Source organism: Carassius auratus, chromosome 15, assembly GCF_003368295.1.
Source record: "Carassius auratus strain Wakin chromosome 15, ASM336829v1, whole genome shotgun sequence".
In the NCBI taxonomy this organism is placed as follows: Eukaryota; Metazoa; Chordata; class Actinopteri; order Cypriniformes; family Cyprinidae; genus Carassius; species Carassius auratus.
In genome coordinates, this window is record NC_039257.1 from 3543368 (window position 1) to 3564001 (window position 20634).

Genomic DNA, 20634 nt, shown 5'->3' on the forward strand with positions numbered 1-20634 from the left:
ACAAAAACAAAAAAAATGCTGTAAAAATTGTATTGCATTAGATATTGGGATGCTTATTGTTAGTAAGTAGTTGTTTTTGTTTTAAATCACCAATAATGGTGTTTAATCTTGATTATTATTCAGGCCTATTATGGATTAATTTACTTTTAATAAACTGGTTGCCTAGCGGTAAATAAATTAAACTAAAAGTAAATAAATTACAGTTTGTGTGGGGGGCAAACTGGACCGTTTTTATATATTAAGACCTTAAAGTGTAGGATACCTATAAGTTGCATTGCCAGTCCACTGTCATCTCGTAAAAATTAATTGGTTCAATAACTGCGTCAAACTCGTGAACTGTCAGGGGAATCTTTCTAATATAATAATCTTGGAGATTTCAAAAACAATCCATTTATCAGCCACCATCTGTAGTCCCCGTCTGCTCTGAAGTCTTCAGGGGATATGCGCGCGCGTTTGTAAAGCGCGCACACACACCACTGACAAGCGCGCGAATAAAGTCAACAGACTGGCAGCTGGGTGACGCTGTGTGAGCGTGGATGAATGTGCTATGAACAGTGCTTTCTGTATGCGCGCCAAACACGCAAGGGTTGACGTCGTACACTCATAAGGAGCAATTCTCTTCTCCTAAACACTGTGTGTGTGAGTCTGTCTGAGAAAGTTTGTCTGTGTGGTTTAAGAGAGCTAATGTTGCTTCTTGATACTGATGTAATTTCTCTGTTGTTTTAAGACAAATCAGAAGAGAAGCTGAGTTGATGTGTTGTGAGAGAACGCCCCCTTGTTTGTGAGGGAAGAACTGCATTGTTCACCATTGGAGAGGGAATTCAAGTTGGTTGTGGTTCAGCACACTCTGCCAGCAGTTCAAGGTATTCCCTAAAACAAAGACAAATAAACATTACAAAAGATATAGATATAAGATAGATTAGAACTCTCTCTCTTAATGAAAAACATAATGGAGTACTAAAATAAACCTGCTTACCTTCTTCTGATGATCACAACACAAGGGGGGACTTACAGTACTGGACTTCTGTAACAATTATTTTGTCAATAATCCACCACCCAAGCTCCACCTCTGTTTTCTAATATTTATGTCATAGAATATGGTGAGTCCTTCAGAAACATGTCCAGGTCACTTTTCACCCTAAAATAAAATTAAAAAAAAGAAAAGAAAATTAATGTTTTGCCTAAACAGTTGTTGTACCATAGTTTTTTTTTTTTAAATTCTCATTATTGTAATTCTGCATAGATGTATCTGCGTATTTCCATTTTTTTAATCATTGTTCGTAAAGTCTCATTACTATAATATAAAAAAAGAAATTTTCTAATTTTCTTGATTTAAATAAGCATACATTTTAAGGAAGCACAATGATTATTTATAATTTTAGTCCTAGAATAAACTTAAAAAAAAAAAAAATAATTATTATATATATATATATATATATAATATATATATATATATATATATATATATATATATTACACACACACACACACACATACATTTTCTGGGGTGAAATATGTCCAAACAAGTTAAATCATGTGAACTTTGTGTAAGAAAAACACTACAGATCAAAGCATATAGTATATACAGGCAAAACAACTTTTACACAAGGCTCATGTCATATCATGAACCGACACTCCTTTTCTCCCCATTTCTTGAGAAGTGCAACTGTGTTAGTAGAGTCTGTTTGTTTTGCTGATGCATGTGTTGATTTTGTAACAGAGGTCTATGGTCCAGAGTTAAACTGAGACCATGAAGGGCTTGGAGCTGCTGCTGTTGCCTCTGCTGCTTATTCTGAAAGGTAACAACTTCTGAAACGAATATGCTGTTTCTGTGGATCCTTTGGTTAATGCTGCTGAGATACTATGGTGCATGTTCAAAAACACGGTGTCACTATAGTACTCATCCAAGAGACATGGTAATACAATGGTTTTTATTTTATTAACTAAATTACCTGCTCACTTTTCACTTTCTCTGAACAGATGTAAGTGCTCAGTGGAATGTGTGGATGCCCAAAGACATTTCAGCCATGACAAACTCCTGTGTGGTTATACCCTGTTCATTCACATACCCCTCTGGCATCAGGCCTTACAGAGGGATCCATGGGATCTGGTATTTCGGCCACCCCTACCCCCAGCTTTCCCCCAGTGGTGTATAAGGTCACGCACAGATATTGTTCATGAAAGTTACAGTGGACGGACCAAGCTCCTTGGTGACTTAATGCAAAAAAACTGCACTCTGCTGATAAATAATGTTGGCGTGGAACATTCTGGGAGGTATTACTTCAGGGCAGACCTGGGTGGTGCAAACATCTACACTTATCCTGACTTCTCACACCTACAGGTGTTGGGTAAGGCCATTTTTTTATTATTCGATTTTGATGTGTCTCCAATTAATAATATTTAATGATTTTTTTTTCATCATTTACTTACCCTCACCTTTATTCTAAAACTTTATGATTTTCTTTCATCTGTGAAACTTAAAATAAGATAATGTGAAAAATTTTGTGTTCCACAGAAGAAAGAAATTCGTAAAGGTTTATAATGACAGGAGGGTGAGTAATCGAGTAAGAATAAGAAAAAGAAAATAATTCTAAGTTTGCAGTGTGGTTACTAAAACATTGATAGGCTAGCATTTGAAGTCAACATGAAACGCATTTGGTCTAGCATTTGAAGTCAACATTTCAACCACAATCGATTTACTTTCATAGTAAGATGTATTTCTGGATCAAACAGCATATTTAATATGTAGGGCGGGACTTTGGATTGTGGAAAGGAGGTATTCTGTAGAAGAATGGAGCCAGACCTGAATGCAAATTTGTTAAACACAATGAATAAATAGCTATTTTGCTTGATGAAAAATGCTAATTTAAACCAAAAATGCATATTAGAAATTGAGAAAAATTTGACTTTAAATATCTCTTCCTTCTCTAGATCAGCCCAATATCGATGTTCCAGAGGAGATTGTTAGTGACCAAAGCCTGGACTTGACCTGTTATGTCCCAGACAATTGTCCAGACATGAGTCCACAGATCCACTGGATATACACAGACTACCTGCCTGACCCTGTTTTCACCCCTGACAATGTTGAGGACAGCAACACCGCGGTACTGTCCAGCACCCTCACCTTCACACCCAAACCCATGCACAATGGCCAGCGGCTGGGCTGCCGGGTGCACTACGAAAACACCACCTTCGTCTATGAACGCCTCATTTCACTGGACATCAAGTGTGAGTTCCACCAAATCACTATTTTATGACTGCATGTTAATCACAGAGACAATATGTACTGACGTATCCTCTTATCTGTAGATGCTCCTCGAACTGTGTGGGTAAATGTGTCTCAAGAGGTAATGGAGGGAAGCTCGGTGGTCCTGCACTGTGATGTGGACAGTAATCCAGCCCCCACAATAACCTGGTATTTTGGAGACCAAGAGCTGATGTCAGAAGTTGCGTCAAACTCTTCACTGTCTTTGGATAACCTGACCCCAGAGGTGGAAGGTGTCTATACCTGCGTTGGTGACAATGGCTATGGCAGCATGAACACATCCATGTATCTGGCAGTAAATTGTAAGTAAAACTTCATGTTCTCTTGTGTATTGCAGCATTAACCATTTAACGCTACTGTAAGCTATACTTCAGGGAGTGGGAGTGTTTTTGGAAGCAGCCACTGGCAATAGTTTTAGCATTTTTTGATTCAGTGTTGTGTAAATACATTGTATGTTAGCATAAGTGACGTGCTAAAATTCCATTATCCATCTGGACATTCTTCATTTCCTCATTCTTCTTTATTTCCTCTCAAACTGGAAGATCCTCCACGGGAGCCATGGATAAATGAATCTCTAACGTTGCTGGAAGGATCTTCAGTTTCCCTACAGTGCATCAGCAAAGGAAACCCAATGCCCACGTTGACCTGGCTGAAGGATGGGGAACTGGTGGGCACCATTACAGCAGAAGAGAGATCCATTCTTGAGCTGCACGAGATCACACCGCAGGCTCACGGAGTCTACCACTGTCTAGCGGAGAATGAACACGGACGGGCCAGCAACTCATTTAACATTACGGTAGAATGTAAGTCACTGGAAAAGACTGAAAAGTTAAGAAACTGAGCCAGTAGACCATGATTATGGATAGGAACAGTAAATGGAGATGTTTTCTCCAAAGCAAAGTTGGTTTTGGCTTGTGTTCAACCTGTGTGAAGCCTTAAAGGGATGGTTTACACAAACATTTCAATTTTGTCATTAATTACTCACCCTCAAATTGTTCCAAACCCTTAAGACCTTAGTTCGTCTTAATAACACAAACTAAGATATTTTTGATGAAATCCGAGAGCTTTTTGGCACTGTATAGAAAGCTGCACAACTACAAAGGTCAAGGCCTAGAAAGGTATAAGGACACTGATTAAAAAAGTACATGTGATAGCTGTAGTTCAACTTTAATTTTACAAAGATACGGAAACACGTTTTTTGTGCACAGAAAACAAAAATAACCTCATTCAGCACCACAGGAATGAGTCAGTAATTAATGACAGAATTTTGGGGTGAACTATCCCTTAAGGATGGCAAGATTAGTACAGATCACATTTGTCAAACCTGCAGACACCTGCCTAGGAGATTCTAGTGATCTTGAAGGTCTTGATTAGCTGGTTCAGGTGTTTAAACTCTGCAGGACAGTGGCCCTCCAGGAACTCGATTTGACACCTATTGGATAGATGAATATAGAATAGTTGAAGTTAGAGATGACAATGTTGCAGTACTCAAGTCCAGACTGGGACTTCAGTCCGTCTAATGTCCAAGACCCTATTTTCTATGACTGAAGGGTCCAAGTCCAGGTTCAGACGCTCCTCAAAAAATGGTCTTGGACATGAGATGGATTAGAGTGTCATGCAACTGACTTGAGTTGTAGCAGTGTGACAACATTGATAGATATGCTTTTTGACTATTTCTGCTTAATTTTCCCAGTTGCCCCCATCCTCCTTGACGACTCTAAGTGCACTATAGTCCGTGAGGGCGTTCAGTGTGTGTGCATTGCATCGGGAAACCCTGAGCCTGTGATAGAATTCTACCTGCCTGACCTCAACATCACCATCAACAACTCCAACAGCCTGTTTAACTACCGCACATACTCAGACGGGTACACGTCCACTGGGATCATCAAGCTTCAGGACAAGGGTGAAAGGGGGAACAATGGTGATACTGGTGTCCATGTTCACTGCGGCATCAGCAACATCTACGGCTCCGAGTCCATCCGCTTGGAACTGCAGCAGGAGAGTAAGTAGACCTTTACTGAAACCACATTTTCATCTGTTAACTTTGATGCATCATCAATGAACTCTACACATTTTTTCAGAGAAGTTCATGATGGCTGTCATAGTGGGGACTATCGGAGGTGTGGCAGTCATCGCCTTCATCATCGCAGCTGTGAGATACGTGGGTCAGAATAATAAAAAGTGAGTATCCTTCACCAGAAAGACTGGGAGAAGAACATTTAGGTGGAGTTTGTGGGTTGGGACTGGGGTTTGTAGGTATCAAAACACCCAAGCCTAGTCATCCATGTTCAGTTTTTTTTTTTTTTTTTTTGGCATTTGGTTTTCAAACCATAACCCACTCACAGATGATCCAATTTGATTGCTTAGTAGGATGGTAAACATGCCACATTGTGCATGAAACTGCAGACTAACAAATCTATTGCAGGTTCAATTGCCCCATGCCATTGCTTTCCAGCCGCAAATCCACTGAGCTCTGCAGCAAACACCCTGCTCCTATCTAATTTTGCAAGACAAAATAAAACGTCCCATTGGAAATCAAAACGAAACAACCCAAAACTTGACACTGTGGCACAATGCCAGTTTTATTTAAGGGGTTGCAATGATCCCCTTGTGTTAAAATGGATGCCCAGGCTTAAAGGGAATAGTTGACCTAAAAATAAAAATTCTGTATTTTACTCACCATATGTTTTTTTTTCTTCTGAAGGAACACAAGCAAAAATATGTTGCTGAATGTCTAAGCAGTTCTTTTCCATACAATGTAAAAGAACAAGGTCTGTAAACCACTGAAAGATACAAAAAGGTATTACATAAAAATGTAAAAAAAAATATTCATTGGTTTTTCAAGTCTTGTGACCAATGTTCATTGAAATCGATTGACCCCAGTCTTCATTCATTAGATTGAAAAGAGCAGCTCAGACTCAAAGAATTGTATGGAAAAGAGCAGCTAAAACATTCTGTAAAATGTCTTGGTTTGGGTTCCACTGAAGAAAGTAAGTCATACTGTTTTGCAACGCCATGAGGATGAGTTATTTTAATGACAGGAGTTTGATTTTTGGTTCAACTATCCCTTTAAAGTGTTGCCGCAAACCAGTTAGTTTACAGTATGGTTGAGTGCGAGACAGAGTTTGATTCTCTGACTCCACCCCCCAGAGAGAATGGTAACCCTGGGCAGGACGTGGGATCTAAAGTGGAGAATCCCTCAATGTTCTACAGCGCAGTCAAGAAGGACAAACAGAGTCTCAGGAAAAAAGTGGTGAGATATTAAGATAATGAATTGATCACCCACACCGTATATAGTACTTGCACACACAGTGATAATACAAAATAAAAATGTGCACACCGTAAAATAAAATAATCAACATTATTTGGTCTTTTTCATGCATATTTGTGGCAAATTATATTATATACTGGCACTTCTCTAGTTGTAATTAGCTTTCCACACTTAGCTTTAGCATTAAAACAATCAGGAACCACATATTAAAAATAATCATCTATTATTCCTACATACTCTACTGAATTTTTAGATAATGATTTAAAGGGATAGTTCACCCAAAAATGAAAATTCTGTCATTAATCACACAATCTCATGTCATTCCAAAATCGTAAGACCTTTGTTCATCTTGGTCTTAAGGATTTGGAAAGACATGAGGCGGAGTAAATTAATGACAGAATTCTTATTTTTGAGTGAACTAACCCTTTAAAGATGGAAACGTCTGCTACCATCAGAATGGTATGCTAGCTCACTACTCACTTAATATTGCACATTATACACTATATGCTAAAATTAAAAAAATAAAAATAGTAAGTGCAAGCAAGGCACTATTTCTCAACTTTATGCTACATTGTTGTGACCTGACCTCATCATGTTGCATCCGGGTAATATCCAATTATCATCTTGTAAATGGGATGTTATTTTCAATCTTTATCAAATTTTGTGGATAAATGTCTTAGAAGTCAAATCAAACCATTAATTAATAAAGAGTTGGCTGAAAACTAATAGTTACACTAGAAATGGAAGGCCAAGTGAAACATTGTGCATTGTAGGATACAGTATGATCTGTGATCTGCATAGTCTATGGCAAAACAAACTGGATATATATTCCATATGCTATTTTGAATATAGGCACTGTCACAAAGCTAAGTGTGGATGGTACGTCACAACTGAGGGTTCCAGTGTAGGCCTATGCTTAGAGCATTTCCTGACCACTATTCTCTCCTCTTTCATTGCTTTCTATGCATTCTTTGTCTCTTTTTCTTCCCCTAACATAGCTTAAGACTGAGCTCCTGGGCTCAAAGTTTAACTCCATCCTAGAGGAAGGCACGGTAAGGCTGAAATTTAAGATGAGCATGTAAACAAATGGGTGGAGGTGAAATAAACAAGCACTAGACAAGAAAAGCAAAAAAAATTGAGAAAATATTCAGTTACTACAAAAATGATTTAGATTTATTTCTGTTTTAACAATGCTGTTCACTGCTGCCTGGAAGCTAATAGTTCATGCGCTGGCTAACTCATTCTGTTTAGAGGCTAATTGCTAACAGTGCTTTTTAATGTCTTGTTAAGGACTTGTATATGACATGACCAAAGTTTTCCTGCTCTGCCTCCAAATATTGTGCTTAAATATTTCCCTAAATGATTTTTACAGGGAGACGACAGTGATTACCAATCTGTTGGCCCAATGGCAGACATGGAGAGGCAAGAGCTGAATTACGCCGCACTAGAGTTTCTTCATGGACGACACCGGGAGGGAGGCTTCAGGAGGGCTGATGGTGACGGCAGCGACTACACTGAAATTAAGGCCAAATGAACCGCGATTCTTCCCTGATGCCTCGGCCAAACAGGACACAGTGGCCACTAGGGCCTAATAATTCCACAGATTTCCCATTTCACCCATGTTACATGTGGCCTTTTCAGGGGACAGCTGTCTCGAACAGTTAGCAGACAATGTGTCACAGGTTGTTTTAGATTGCATTCTCTTAGGCTCTGAGATTCTGGGAATCATATTATCCAATATAAGTCAAATATACTGTACAATAGAGTTTCTTTATGTATTTATCCATGTTTTTGGTTATTTATACCCATTCTTGACTGTAACCATAACAGATATTTTGTCTCTCAATCAGATATGAGAGTATCTGTAGTAATCTCCTGACTTAAAAGACAAAACTTTCCAAAAGGACGTTTTTTTCCCCCCAAGTGTTACAGTGGAGCTTATAGTTTGAAGCAAGCTTGCGGGAAATGGTATGGTTTGCAGGTGAGTCTCAGTCACTAGTGGTCTTTCTCACTGTGTCCGCTGTAAGTCGAAGCATCAGGGAACGAGGCGCTATGTGTGCCTCGACATAATGTATAAGCACTATCCCATCTCTGGGTTTGTCTGGAAGGACTAACACTCTCTTAAATACAGCGGTTGTTTCAGTCTTTTTCTAAGTGTACCAGTCTAAATGCACATTTCAATATTCATCCGCTGATACTTTTATCACATGCCCAGAATTGATTGTTAAAGGAATAGTTCACCTAAAAAATTTCAATTCACTGAACAAATCCTGCGTATAGCAAGAATCTTTATTTAGTACCACAAAAAACTTCACGGTGTTCAGTATTCCTAGAGTTCTAAAGCCATGTTGACATTAGTAATGGAAAAACATCTGAATGCGATGCGATTTTGTTTTAATTCCAGACTCAAAATTTTAAATACTGAGTTGTACAGACTACTTTTATGGTGCAGTTATGATGTTTTTGTTCTTTTTAGTGATCATTTGTTCCTTATGGGTTTGGAAGAAAATGAGGGTGAGTGTTAATTTTTAGGTGAGCTGTACCTTTTTTTTTTTTTTTTACTTTAAATTTATACTTTATCTTCATTTATTTGTATTTGTAAATTGAAACAGGCCAGTAACTGAATTCAAAACTGGTTTATTGAAAGGTTGCTGGATTTTGTTTGTCCCAACTACTTTGTACCCTTTTATTCAGACATATATTTGTTTTAAATATGTTTCAAATACATTTAAATCACCCTGATAATAATTCGGTCAATCCGATGTAGTATATGATAATGCCTGATGGTCATCCCTGCCCTGGTAAAACTCTGCAATCTAATATGGTTTAGCTGATTTGATATAAACAGAAATTCATATTAAATATTGTATTGTTGTAGCTCATCCTTTGAAACTGATTTAAAAATAATTGCCATTTGGAACATATAGGAGGGTATCACTTTGCCTAAGATGCTTGGAATAAATGTAATGTTTTAATGTAATCATGTAATCCTCTGGTAAGGTTGTGACGATAGATGTTTGTTAGATGGTCAGTATATTCAATTAGCCTTTGAAATGCAATTTGACTAACAGATTAATGAGACATTATTATATTAAATTAATTGCATCTTACATTTATTAAGCATTCAAGGCACCTTGGTAGGATACCAACATATGTAAATACTCTGCATGATACACAGTTCTGTGTTGTGAACCTTTGACCACACAACGAGAACATACATTGTGCAACAATGGTGTATATTTAGCAGGAAGTAACACGCAAAATGACATTATATGTGCAACACAGACAGTCCATGTTGGAAGATATATACTCAGATATTTATTTGTAAGCAAACAGATTTGGGGGCGCATTTGTAGGTCAAAGCTAATTTTTCATTTTGAGTGTTGTAAAGTATATTTGTATGTATCTGAATGTGTGATGGCAATAATAATGAACAAAGTAATGTTGTTTCCTTATTGACAACATAATGCAAACCAGAAAACCTCCAAACATTATTTAAATAATAATTTACATGATGTTCTTTGCTTGCTTTCTTTTTGTTTAATAAAAGTCTCCAGCCTTCTTTAAAAGTGAAACAACAAATAAAGTAAACAAAATGATAAACAGGTTTATTCGCTTTATTCGTATATTTTCTTGAAGAAACTGCTTTTCCAGATTTTTTTTTTTTTTTGAATAAAGAAAAAACATTTTCATAAAAATAATCTGTGTGTATTATAATGCAAGTTGACGGAAGTTAAAGTGTTAGTAAAACCAAAAATTAAAATTAGCCCATGATTTACTCATCATTAAGGCATCCTTGGTCTATATGTCTTTTTTCTTTCAGACGAATCCAGTCAAAGTTATGTAAAAAATTGTCAATAAATTTTAAGTCATAAAAACTAGAATATTATGTAAGATGCGTTATTGTTGGTGGTGAAATTATTACAGACATTAAAACATGTTAAGTCAACAGTCAAAAAAGTTTCACCGGATTATTAAAGTTATGCACTGGCTTCATCTTGGGCTTTTTTATTTTTTCTGTGCCAGACTATGTCGATTTATTTTCCCAGACATAGCCTAATCGCTCATTAATTATGTTGATTGTTTGTATATACAGTCGTGGCCAAAAGTTTTGAGAATTACATAAATATTAGTTTCCAAAAAGTTTGCTGCTAAACTGCTTTTAGATCTTTGTTTCAGTTGTTTCTGTGATGTACTGAAATATAATTACAAGCACTTCATACGTTCGACGATTACATGACATTTATGCAAAGAGTCAGTATTTGCAGTGTTGGCCCTTCTTTTTCAGGACCTCTGCAATTCGACTGGGCATGCTCTCAATCAACTTCTGGGCCAAATCCTGACTGATAGCAACCCATTCTTTCATAATAACTTCTTGGAGTTTTCAGAATTATTGGGTTTTTGTTTGTCCACCTGCCTCTTGATAAGTGACCACAAGTTCTCAATGGGATTAAGATCTGGGCGGTTTCCAGACCATGGACCCAAAATTTCAACATTCCGGTCCCCGAGCCACTAAGTTATCACTTTTGCCTAATGGCACGGTGCTCCATCGTGCTGGAAAATGCATTGTTCTTCACCAAACTGTTGTTGAAAAAAGTTGCTGTTGGAGGGTGTTTTGGTACCATTCTTTATTCATGGCTGTGTTTTTGGGAAGAATTGTGAGTGAGCCCACTTCCTTGGATGAGAAGCAACCCCACACATGAATGGTGCCAGGATGCTTTACTGTTGGCATGACACAGGACTGATGGTAGCGCTCACCTTTTCTTCTCCGGGCAAGCCTTTTTCCAGATGCCCCAAACAATCGAAAAAGGGCTTCATCGGAGAATATGACTTTGCCCCAGTCCTCAGCAGTCCATTCACTATACTTTCTGCAGAAGATCAATCTGTGCCTGATGTTTTTTTTTGGAGAGAAGTGGCTTCTTTGCTGACCGTCTTGACACCAGGCCATCTTCCAAAAGTCTTGGCCTCACTGTGCGTGCAGATGCGCTCACACCTGCCTGCTGCCATTCCTGAGCAAGCTCTGCACTGGTGGCACTCCGATCCCGCAGCTGAATCCTCCTTAGGAGACGATCCTGGCGATTGCTGAAATTTTTTGGGACACCCTGAAGCCTTCTTTACAAGAACTGAACCTCTTTCCTTGAAGTTCTTGATGATCCTATAAATTGTTGATTTAGGTGCAATCTTAGTAGCCACAATATCCTTGCCTGGGAAGCCATTTTTATGCAAAGCAAAGATGGCTGCACGTGTTTCTTTGCAGGTCACCATGGTTAATGGAAGAACAATGATTTCAAGCATCACCCTCCTTTTAACATGTCAAGTCTGCCATTCTAACCCAATCAGCCTGACATAATGATCTCCAGCCTTGTGCTCGTCAACATTCTCACCTGAGTTAACAAGACGATTACTGAAATCGGATGATTTCACTGCCCCGGTTGTGCTTATTGTCATGAGATCCCGTTGACCAATCAGATAAGAGTAAATGGAGAGTCAGTGAGAGCCTCATGTGATTGGCTACAAGAAAGTGGTGGACCCACCCTCTCCCTGAGTCCCTCACACTTGCAAAACTCTGTTAGTGAGAGAATCGTGCCAGAATTGTAAGCTCAGAGAAAGACAGAGCTGTACATATCGGTTTGTTTCGGGAACTTTTTGCCCCCACGTGCACAACATGTCATTTAGACATTTGCAACAGTAAGTTTTTTTTTTCCACACAGACTGGTTCTACGCAGTTGATGCAATTAACACCTTTACAAAGCTTATCTTGTGCATGAAAATGTAATTTACGCTTAAAGTTTTATGTACACTTCCACAACTCCTTCCCTGCATATGCAAATCTATTTGACATTAAATTACCTTTATAATACAAATATGTGTTTTAGTAGCTTTTAGGATGAGAAATGTGAGAAGAATTTGTTGGAAAAACAATTCAAATGGAATAATCAAGAAATAAGATCAAAGTCAGAACTCACTGTTTGTCATCATAATGACAGTCAAGATGAACAGCATTTGCAACATCTTCGACTAATGTGCTGAAACAGAAACAATCACTGGAAACCAGGTTTGTTAATACTGTAGCACGAATATGACAGTAAGTAGGTATACTAACTTTTTTTATATGACATTCTAATTAAGTATTTAGATATTAACACTTTTAAGGAAGGAATAATAGAAAAAACATGATTTTTATTTATAAAACCGTTGTTAAGAGATGTCGAAATAAATTGCTTACCCACTGTTTGAAGAGCTCAAAAACTCTGATGTGACAGCAGTTTTAATTCTGATCAGATTGGTGCTGTTTTTCGTGCTCTTCATCTGTTTCTACTTTCAGAAACTCATCATTGCACAACATTGTTGCCAAATATTTGGATTATATCAACAATGCTCAGTGTTGAAAAGTTTACTTTGCAAATGTAATAGGTTACAGATTACAAGTTACCCTATTTAAAATGTGTAAGTAGTAAAAAAAAAAAATTAATAACTTTTTTAAATTAATGTAACTGGTTACTTTTTGATTACTTTTCTAACTTTGTAATGAATGTTTATTTACAACTGTTAATCATTTTCAAACATTTACACCATGCAGGTTTTACCTTACAGTGCTCAACACTGTCAGACTTTCCAAATCCTTATCACTTGATTTAAGATGATCAAATTTGAACACATCCACCACAGAATCAGACTTTAGTACTGCCTTTTAGTTTGAGATACAGTATTGTTCAAAATAATAGCAGTACAATGTGACTAACCAGAATAATCAAGGTTTTTAGTATATTTTTTATTGCTACGTGGCAAACAAGTTACCAGTAGGTTCAGTAGATTCTCAGAAAACAAACAAGACCCAGCATTCATGATATGCACGCTCTTAAGGCTGTGCAATTGGGCAATTAGTTGAAAGGGGTGTGTTCAAAAAAATAGCAGTGTCTACCTTTGACTGTACAAACTCAAAACTATTTTGTACAAACATTTTTTTTTTCTGGGATTTAGCAATCCTGTGAATCACTAAACTAATATTTAGTTGTATGACCACAGTTTTTTAAAACTGCTTGACATCTGTGTGGCATGGAGTCAACCAACTTGTGGCACCTCTCAGCTGTTATTCCACTCCATGATTCTTTAACAACATTCCACAATTCATTCACATTTCTTGGTTTTGCTTCAGAAACAGCATTTTTGATATCACCCCACAAGTTCTCAATTGGATTAAGGTCTGGAGATTGGGCTGGCCACTCCATTACATTAATTTTGTTGGTTTGGAACCAAGACTTTGCCCGTTTACTAGTGTGTTTTGGGTCATTGTCTTGTTGAAACAACCATTTCAAGGGCATGTCCTCTTCAGCATAGGGCAACATGACCTCTTCAAGTATTTTAACATATGCAAACTGATCCATGATCCCTGGTATGCGATAAATAGGCCCAACACCATAGTAGGAGAAACATGCCCATATCATGATGCTTGCACCTCCATGCTTCACTGTCTTCACTGTGTACTGTGGCTTGAATTCAGAGTTTGGGGGTCGTCTCACAAACTGCCTGTGGCCCTTGGACCCAAAAAGAACAATTTTACTCTCATCAGTCCACAAAATGTTCCTCCATTTCTCTTTAGGCCAGTTGATGTGTTCTTTGGCAAATTGTAACCTCTTCTGCACATGCCTTTTTTTTAACAGAGGGACTTTGCGGGGGATTCTTGAAAATAGATTAGCTTCACACAGACGTCTTCTAACTGTCACAGTACTTACAGGTAACTCCAGACTGTCTTTGATCATCCTGGAGGTGATCATTGGCTGAGCCTTTGCCATTCTGGTTATTCTTCTATCCATTTTGATGGTTGTCTTCCGTTTTCTTCCACGTCTCTCTGGTTTTGCTCTCCATTTTAAGGCATTGGAGATCATTTTAGCTGAACAGCCTATCATTTTTTGCACCTCTTTATAGGTTTTCCCCTCTCTAATCAACTTTTTAATCAAAGTACGCTGTTCTTCTGAACAATGTCTTGAACGACCCATTTTCCTCAGCTTTCAAATGCATGTTCAACAAGTGTTGGCTTCATCCTTAAATAGGGGCCACCTGATTTACACCTGTTTCTTCACAAAATTGATGACCTCAGTGATTGAATGCCACACTGCTATTTTTTTGAAGAACACCCCTTTCAACTAATTCAACTAATTGCCCAATTGCACAGCCTTAAGAGCGTGCATATCATGAATGCTGGGTCTCATTTGTTTTCTGAGAATCTACTGAACCTACTGGTAACTTGTTTGCCACGTAGCAATAAAAAAATATACGAAAAACCTTGATTATTCTGGTTAGTCACATTGTACTGCTATTAATTTGAACAAAACTGTAGATGTGAAGTTCAATGCAGAATTAAAATCATAAGAAACTGCTTACTGATACTGTTTTTGAAATCAACAATGGTTTGAATGGTAATAAATAATAATAAATAAAAGCATATACATCAACTCAAATACGGTTATCTAATAAGCATACATCATATTCTGTGAAAAGGTGTCTTTTCGAAACATTGCTGTCACTTTGTAAATGATATGAAGATAGTTTTCTAAAAACATGTAAAATGCTCATGAAGTGACTCAGAGCAGTTCTAGAGATAATGTTTATGTGTTTATGTACTCATATACTGAGGCAGCAGAGACTGAAAACACTGCTAGCATCAGTATATGTGTAGTAAATTAAACTGCAAATCTGCGCCATTAATTTCCATGAGGGGTGGACTGAGAAAGAATTTCAGACTGGGAAATATCAAATTCATACCCTATATTTTTTGTAATGCCTGATGGTCATACCTGCTCCGGTAAAACTCTGCATAGAAAGTCAGATTTAAAATGCAATTTGACTAACAGATTAATGAGACATTATTATATTAAATTAATTTCATCTTACATTTATTAAGCATCCAAGGCACCTTGGTAGGATACCAACGTAAATACTCTGCATGATACACAGTTCTGTGTTGTGAACCTTTGACCTCACAACGACGAGAACATACATTGTGCAACAATGGTGTATATTTAGCAGGAAGTAACACGCAAAATGACATTATATGTGCAACACAGACAGTCCATGTTGGAAGATATATACTCAGATATTTATTTGTAAGCAAACAGATTTGGGGGCGCATTTGAAGGTCAAACCCTTATTTTTCACTTGTTGCAAAGAATATTTTTGTTTTATCAGACTGTGTGATGGCATTAATAATGAACAAAGAAATGTTGTTTCATTACTGACAACATAATGCAAACCAGAAAATCTCCAAACTTTATTTAAATAATAATTTACATGATGTTCTTTGCCTGCTTTCTTTTTGTTTAATAATAGTCTTCTGCCTCAAATAAAAACAACAAATAAAGTAAACGAAATGATAAACTGTTTATTTGGTTTATTCGTACATGTTCTTGGAGAAACTGCTTTACCAGAATATTTATACAGAAAAAGCATTTTTAGGAATAAAAAAACAGACAAACATTTTCATAAAAATATACTGTGTGCATCATAATGCAAGTTGACAGATCCCTCAAAGTGTTTGTTTAACCAAAAATGAAAATTAGCCCATGATTTACTCATGCTTAAGGCATCCTAGGTCTATATTACTTTCTTCTTTCAGACGAATCCAGTCGAAGTTGTAAAAAATTGTCCTGGGTCTTCCAAGCTTTGTAATGGCAGTGAATGGGTGTTTTCATTTGACAGTCCATAAAGAAGTCCAATGAAGTGCACCAATCCATACTAAATAGTGGCACACGGCTCTGGGGGCTGAATAAAGGCCTCCTGTAGCAAATAGCTGTGTTTTTGTAAGAAAAATATCCATAAGTAAAATGTTAGAAACTGTGTTCTCTAAATTCCGCTAACTGTCGTACACACAAGACATTTCGGGCAGATGATGTATATGCTAGTCTCGCGAGAACCAATGTTTGTTAACAGGAGCAAAGGAAGCAATGTCTCCTCTTGGCTTATATTGAAATCCTCTGACTTTTTTCTTTACAAATCCTTGTGGAGTCAGCTGTCGCCATCTTGGGAGCGCGTTAGTGGAAGTTAGAGAAACTTCCATGCTTTCTCTGCATGCTTTCTAATGTTTTAAATATGGATATATTTCTTACAAAAATGCATCTATTTGCTACAGGTCAGGTGTGGAACTTAATTTATTATAAACAGATGCACTTTATTGGACTTCTTTTGGACTGTTGAATGAAAACACCCACCCAGAATATGAAAACACTCTAAATGACATAATGTTGCACACTCCTGTACAGCAGGTGGTGGTATGAACCTAAAACTTGTTTGCAATCTGCCATTAACCAAGAAAAGAAGAAGAACAACAAGAAGAAAACCCCATAGACAGTAAAAGAAATGGACACAGCGACCCCATTGGAACTCAATTGAGACAAGTGAAGCCCATTTTTAGCTTTTTTTAGCACTTCCGTTTCTGACGCGCAGACTCAAACTAAGCTTGATGACGTCAGTAACCTGTCTGACAGATGTAAATCTTCTAGTAGCTGTGTGTGCAAACTGCCATTGTTAATCTTGCAGAGACGGCGAGCTTGAGCGGGGAGTTCTTTGGCGTGATGGAGCAGGAGTAAGTATTCTGATTAATTATTTTGTATAGTATTTTAAAATGTAACGCCAGTACGCCATATTAAGTTAATTTCCTGCGAGCTTTTCCTCCTGTCTGTACGGTAATTTCTCTACCGTGCGACAGAGAGTCGAGTGGTTATGACGCAATCGTTAACCCTATTTTTACAAAAACTGTTTCTACGGGGCCATAATGTAACATAGAAGGTAATGGAGCCCTTTATACATTGTCGTGTATCTTTAGAAATAAATAATGGACAAAAAGAGTCTTTAAACGCCTGAGATGTAAAGTTATTCGCTGTCAAAGTGACGCCAAAATGAATGGGAGTCAACTTCCGGTCGACTTCATTGCCGCCTGGAAAACACCCACCCACTGCCATTATAAAGCTTGAAAGAGCCAGGGCATTAATCTCTGATTGCAATCGTCTGAAAAAAGTAAGTCATATACACCAAGGAAGCCTTGAGGGTGAGTTAATGAGGGGCTAATTTTCATTTTTGGGTAAACTAACCCTTTAAAGCTTCAGAAACCATTCAAAATGTACACAACGGTAATCCATATGAAGGATTCCTGTTGAAGATTCAGTGTCTTCTGAAGAGAAATGATAGAGGAGCGAGAACAATACTAATATTTCTATATTATATTAATATATATAATACATTTTTTAATTATAAACCATCAGTTCCAGTCAACTGTGAATTCACTTGACTAACAAACACTTCACTTCAGTTCACTTTTTGTGAAAGGCACAGACATGCTTCACAAGCAGGTGACATTACGTGCACACCGTTTTCAGCTAAAGAAAGCCATACAGTACATCTGGGAAGTCATGAGGGTGAGAGATGAGGGAATTAATGATGATTTTTGTGTTCATCTTTAGAGTCATATACATCTGGGCCATCACAAGGAGAAAATGATGAGAATTGTGTTTTTTTGCATAGAGGATGCCTGAGCAAAAAATAAAGACCAAAAGATAGGTAATAAAAAACTGTAATATGCTGATCATATCACTAAGACCTCTCTCACTGAGTTTTGATAGTCTCATATACAGATTCCTCTCTCTTCATTGCAGTCATGTAGACATGGTTGTCATCTACTGGTTTCATATATTTTTCTCTCCTCCTGTAAAAATGGTAATGGTAAAATGTGTGGAACTGCTGACTAACAAACATTTAAACTATAGAAATGGCCAGCCAACAACGGTTTCTTGAGTTTATGTAGTTCTTACCGTACAACGATCAAACAGGAAGCAAAGATGACATTTAGAACAAACGAAAGGGTAAATAATATCCAAGGGGTTGACAAACTGCAACTTATTTCTAAAATAAGACAAATAGAAAACAATTAAGACTTTATTAATGGAAATCTTTTGGATGATTTGTATAAAACAGACATGGTGACTGCCTCCTGTTTACCTTGGGGGTTTTCAGCATGATGTTGCACTTGGATTTCCATCTTTGTCGTACCAATGAGATTCTTACTGACACATTCAACGGTAGCGCCGAGTTCACTAAGCCCAGCAATAGAGATGTGGCTAATGCTGATGATGTTCTCTGTTGAAACGGCACTGCAGTGTTTAGTGGTACTGTTCAGTTTTGGCCAGGATATCTTGGGTAACGGTAAACCACTGCTGACACACATGCAGCTCAGTTCATCACCCCACACGAAACAACGAGAGCTGTTCAGGATTACCGGGGAATCTAAATACAAATAATGATGTGTTTATTTAAAATATGGCGTTTATTGCCTTCCTTAAAATGAGAATTGATGATGTGGTGTAAGTGAAATGATACATACGTCTTACTTTGAGGATGGCAGTACTTTCAGTCTGAATACGTCCTTGAAGTGTCACTGTGCAGGTGAGCTTAGTATTGTGATGTTCAGGCTTAGGATAAAAAGTCATTATAGAAAATTCCTCATTCTTGCCAGGCACTCCACCACCTTGAAGTCTAGTTTCATTAGGCCTAATGCCGGTCCAAACAATATCTGCGGAGGGTTTTAAGCAGTCCCCTGGAACTTTACATGATATATCCGCCTTCTCTCCAGCTGTGAGCAGTGGGACGTTTATTGTTGGTTTCTGGGTAAGCTCTAAAAGAAAAAAAAAATTATCGGAATGAAAAATTCTATAAATTAATTTGGATTTGTATGTTTCTCTGTCAAAAAGCATATAAACAAATACACACCTTTAACAGTAATATGTACTGTCTGAGGAAAGCTATACACGTTTCCTTCTCCCCACTCCAGTTTTAATCTGTATTCACCATCAGATTTGCCCTGAACCAACTGGTTTAGCCCGAAGCTGCACTCTTTCTCATTTTGACGAAATCCAGTATTAGTGTTAAAATTATAAACTTCAGCAGATGAGTTTTGTGGATCTACTTTGAACCAGGTTCTTCTAATGGGATCTGAGACACTTTTAGGGACAGTGAAAACACAGTACACTCTGACGCACAAACCGTCCTCTCCGGTGATGTTGTCTCCTGCTTCGATGGAAAAGTCAGTTGGTACATCAAAGACTGAAAACCAAAATCAAATCAAAAGATCAGTAAGACTGTTGACATACATGTAAGTTTAAATATTTGTTTTCTACACTGTGTTTTAACTAGACATTTATGATTATATCAACAACAATTTGCAATAATGTGTATATTTTGCACCGTTTATCAGAGCTCTTTACACTCACTTATGAGAAATGTCTTATAAAGATAGCAAAGTATCAAGATGCTTATGTCTTCTGTTCATGTTACCTTCCTTCTTTTGGCTTATATGGTGAAAAAATACTACAAAAATAATAATGGTTCAAATGGGATAATCAAGAAATAAGATAAAGTCAGAACTCACATAAAAGCTCACTGTTTGTCATCATAATGACAGTCATGATGAACAGCTTTTGCAACATCTCTGACTAATGTGCTGAAACAGAAACAATCACTAGAAAATATCTTCTTATCTGACGTTTTTTAACTTTAGAAAAAAAAAGACTATTTTTTATTTCCAAAAATGAATATTAAGAATATTCTTATCTTTTTTCTTAAGATTGTTCTTAAGAAGAATTCAGATTCTTGAAAAGAATCTTCTTAAAAATCATCATAAATAACTTCTTAAATTTAGGACAGCCCCAGACTTGCCTTAATCCCAAACAGTAAGAATTGTTTAATTCATTTATTTGGTTATTTCAGATTAATTGTTATATTAAACCATTGCAGCAACAGCTACATATAATACTGCACATTGTAGGACTGGGGATGTGCACGAGTTTTGTGTACATATATTGGGGTGTATATAATATACTTTGAACAACTATAAATTGAACAAATCCCTCTGTAGAAACCTTCAGAATATAGACAGGAATAATTATGTATGTAATTATAAGTAATTAAGTTTGGTGTGTGTGCTACTGAAGTGGAGATTTATGGCTCAGTGTTGGAAAAAAAACTCCTTTTGAGAACACAGCCTTTAAATATATATATTGTAGTTGAAATCTATTGACACAAATAGATAAAATGCTATAAAAAAATACTTAAC

General features: G+C 37.2%; 1 protein-coding gene and 1 pseudogene across 1 annotated transcript; one reads left to right on the plus strand and one right to left on the minus strand.

Annotated features, from left to right (window-relative positions):
• Positions 1 to 728: 728 nt before the first annotated feature.
• On the plus strand, positions 729 to 8070 carry LOC113114774 (myelin-associated glycoprotein-like; annotated as a pseudogene).
• A 10061-nt stretch (positions 8071 to 18131) lies between these two features.
• On the minus strand, positions 18132 to 20023 carry LOC113114568 (sialic acid-binding Ig-like lectin 14). Its single transcript, XM_026281456.1, has 6 exons — positions 19951 to 20023; positions 19293 to 19625; positions 18907 to 19197; positions 18525 to 18809; positions 18338 to 18428; positions 18132 to 18231 (listed from the first exon to the last, which is right to left on the minus strand). The coding sequence occupies exons 1-6, from the start codon at positions 20006 to 20008 to the stop codon at positions 18132 to 18134; spliced, it is 1158 nt and encodes a 385-aa protein (XP_026137241.1). The 5' UTR covers positions 20009 to 20023.
• Positions 20024 to 20634: the final 611 nt, after the last annotated feature.

Excerpts from the sequence above, each read along its gene's own strand:
- LOC113114568 (XM_026281456.1), bottom strand. The coding sequence starts at position 20,008 with ATGTTGCAAAAGCTGTTCATCATGACTGTCATTATGATGACAAACAGT. Across the intron at positions 18,810-18,906 it reads TGCCATCCTCAAAGTAAGAC|ATTCCCCGGTAATCCTGAAC; the intron begins GTATGTATCATT and ends ATTTGTATTTAG. Across the intron at positions 18,232-18,337 it reads TCCTGTTTGATCGTTGTACG|GAGGAGAGAAAAATATATGA; the intron begins GTAAGAACTACA and ends CCATTTTTACAG.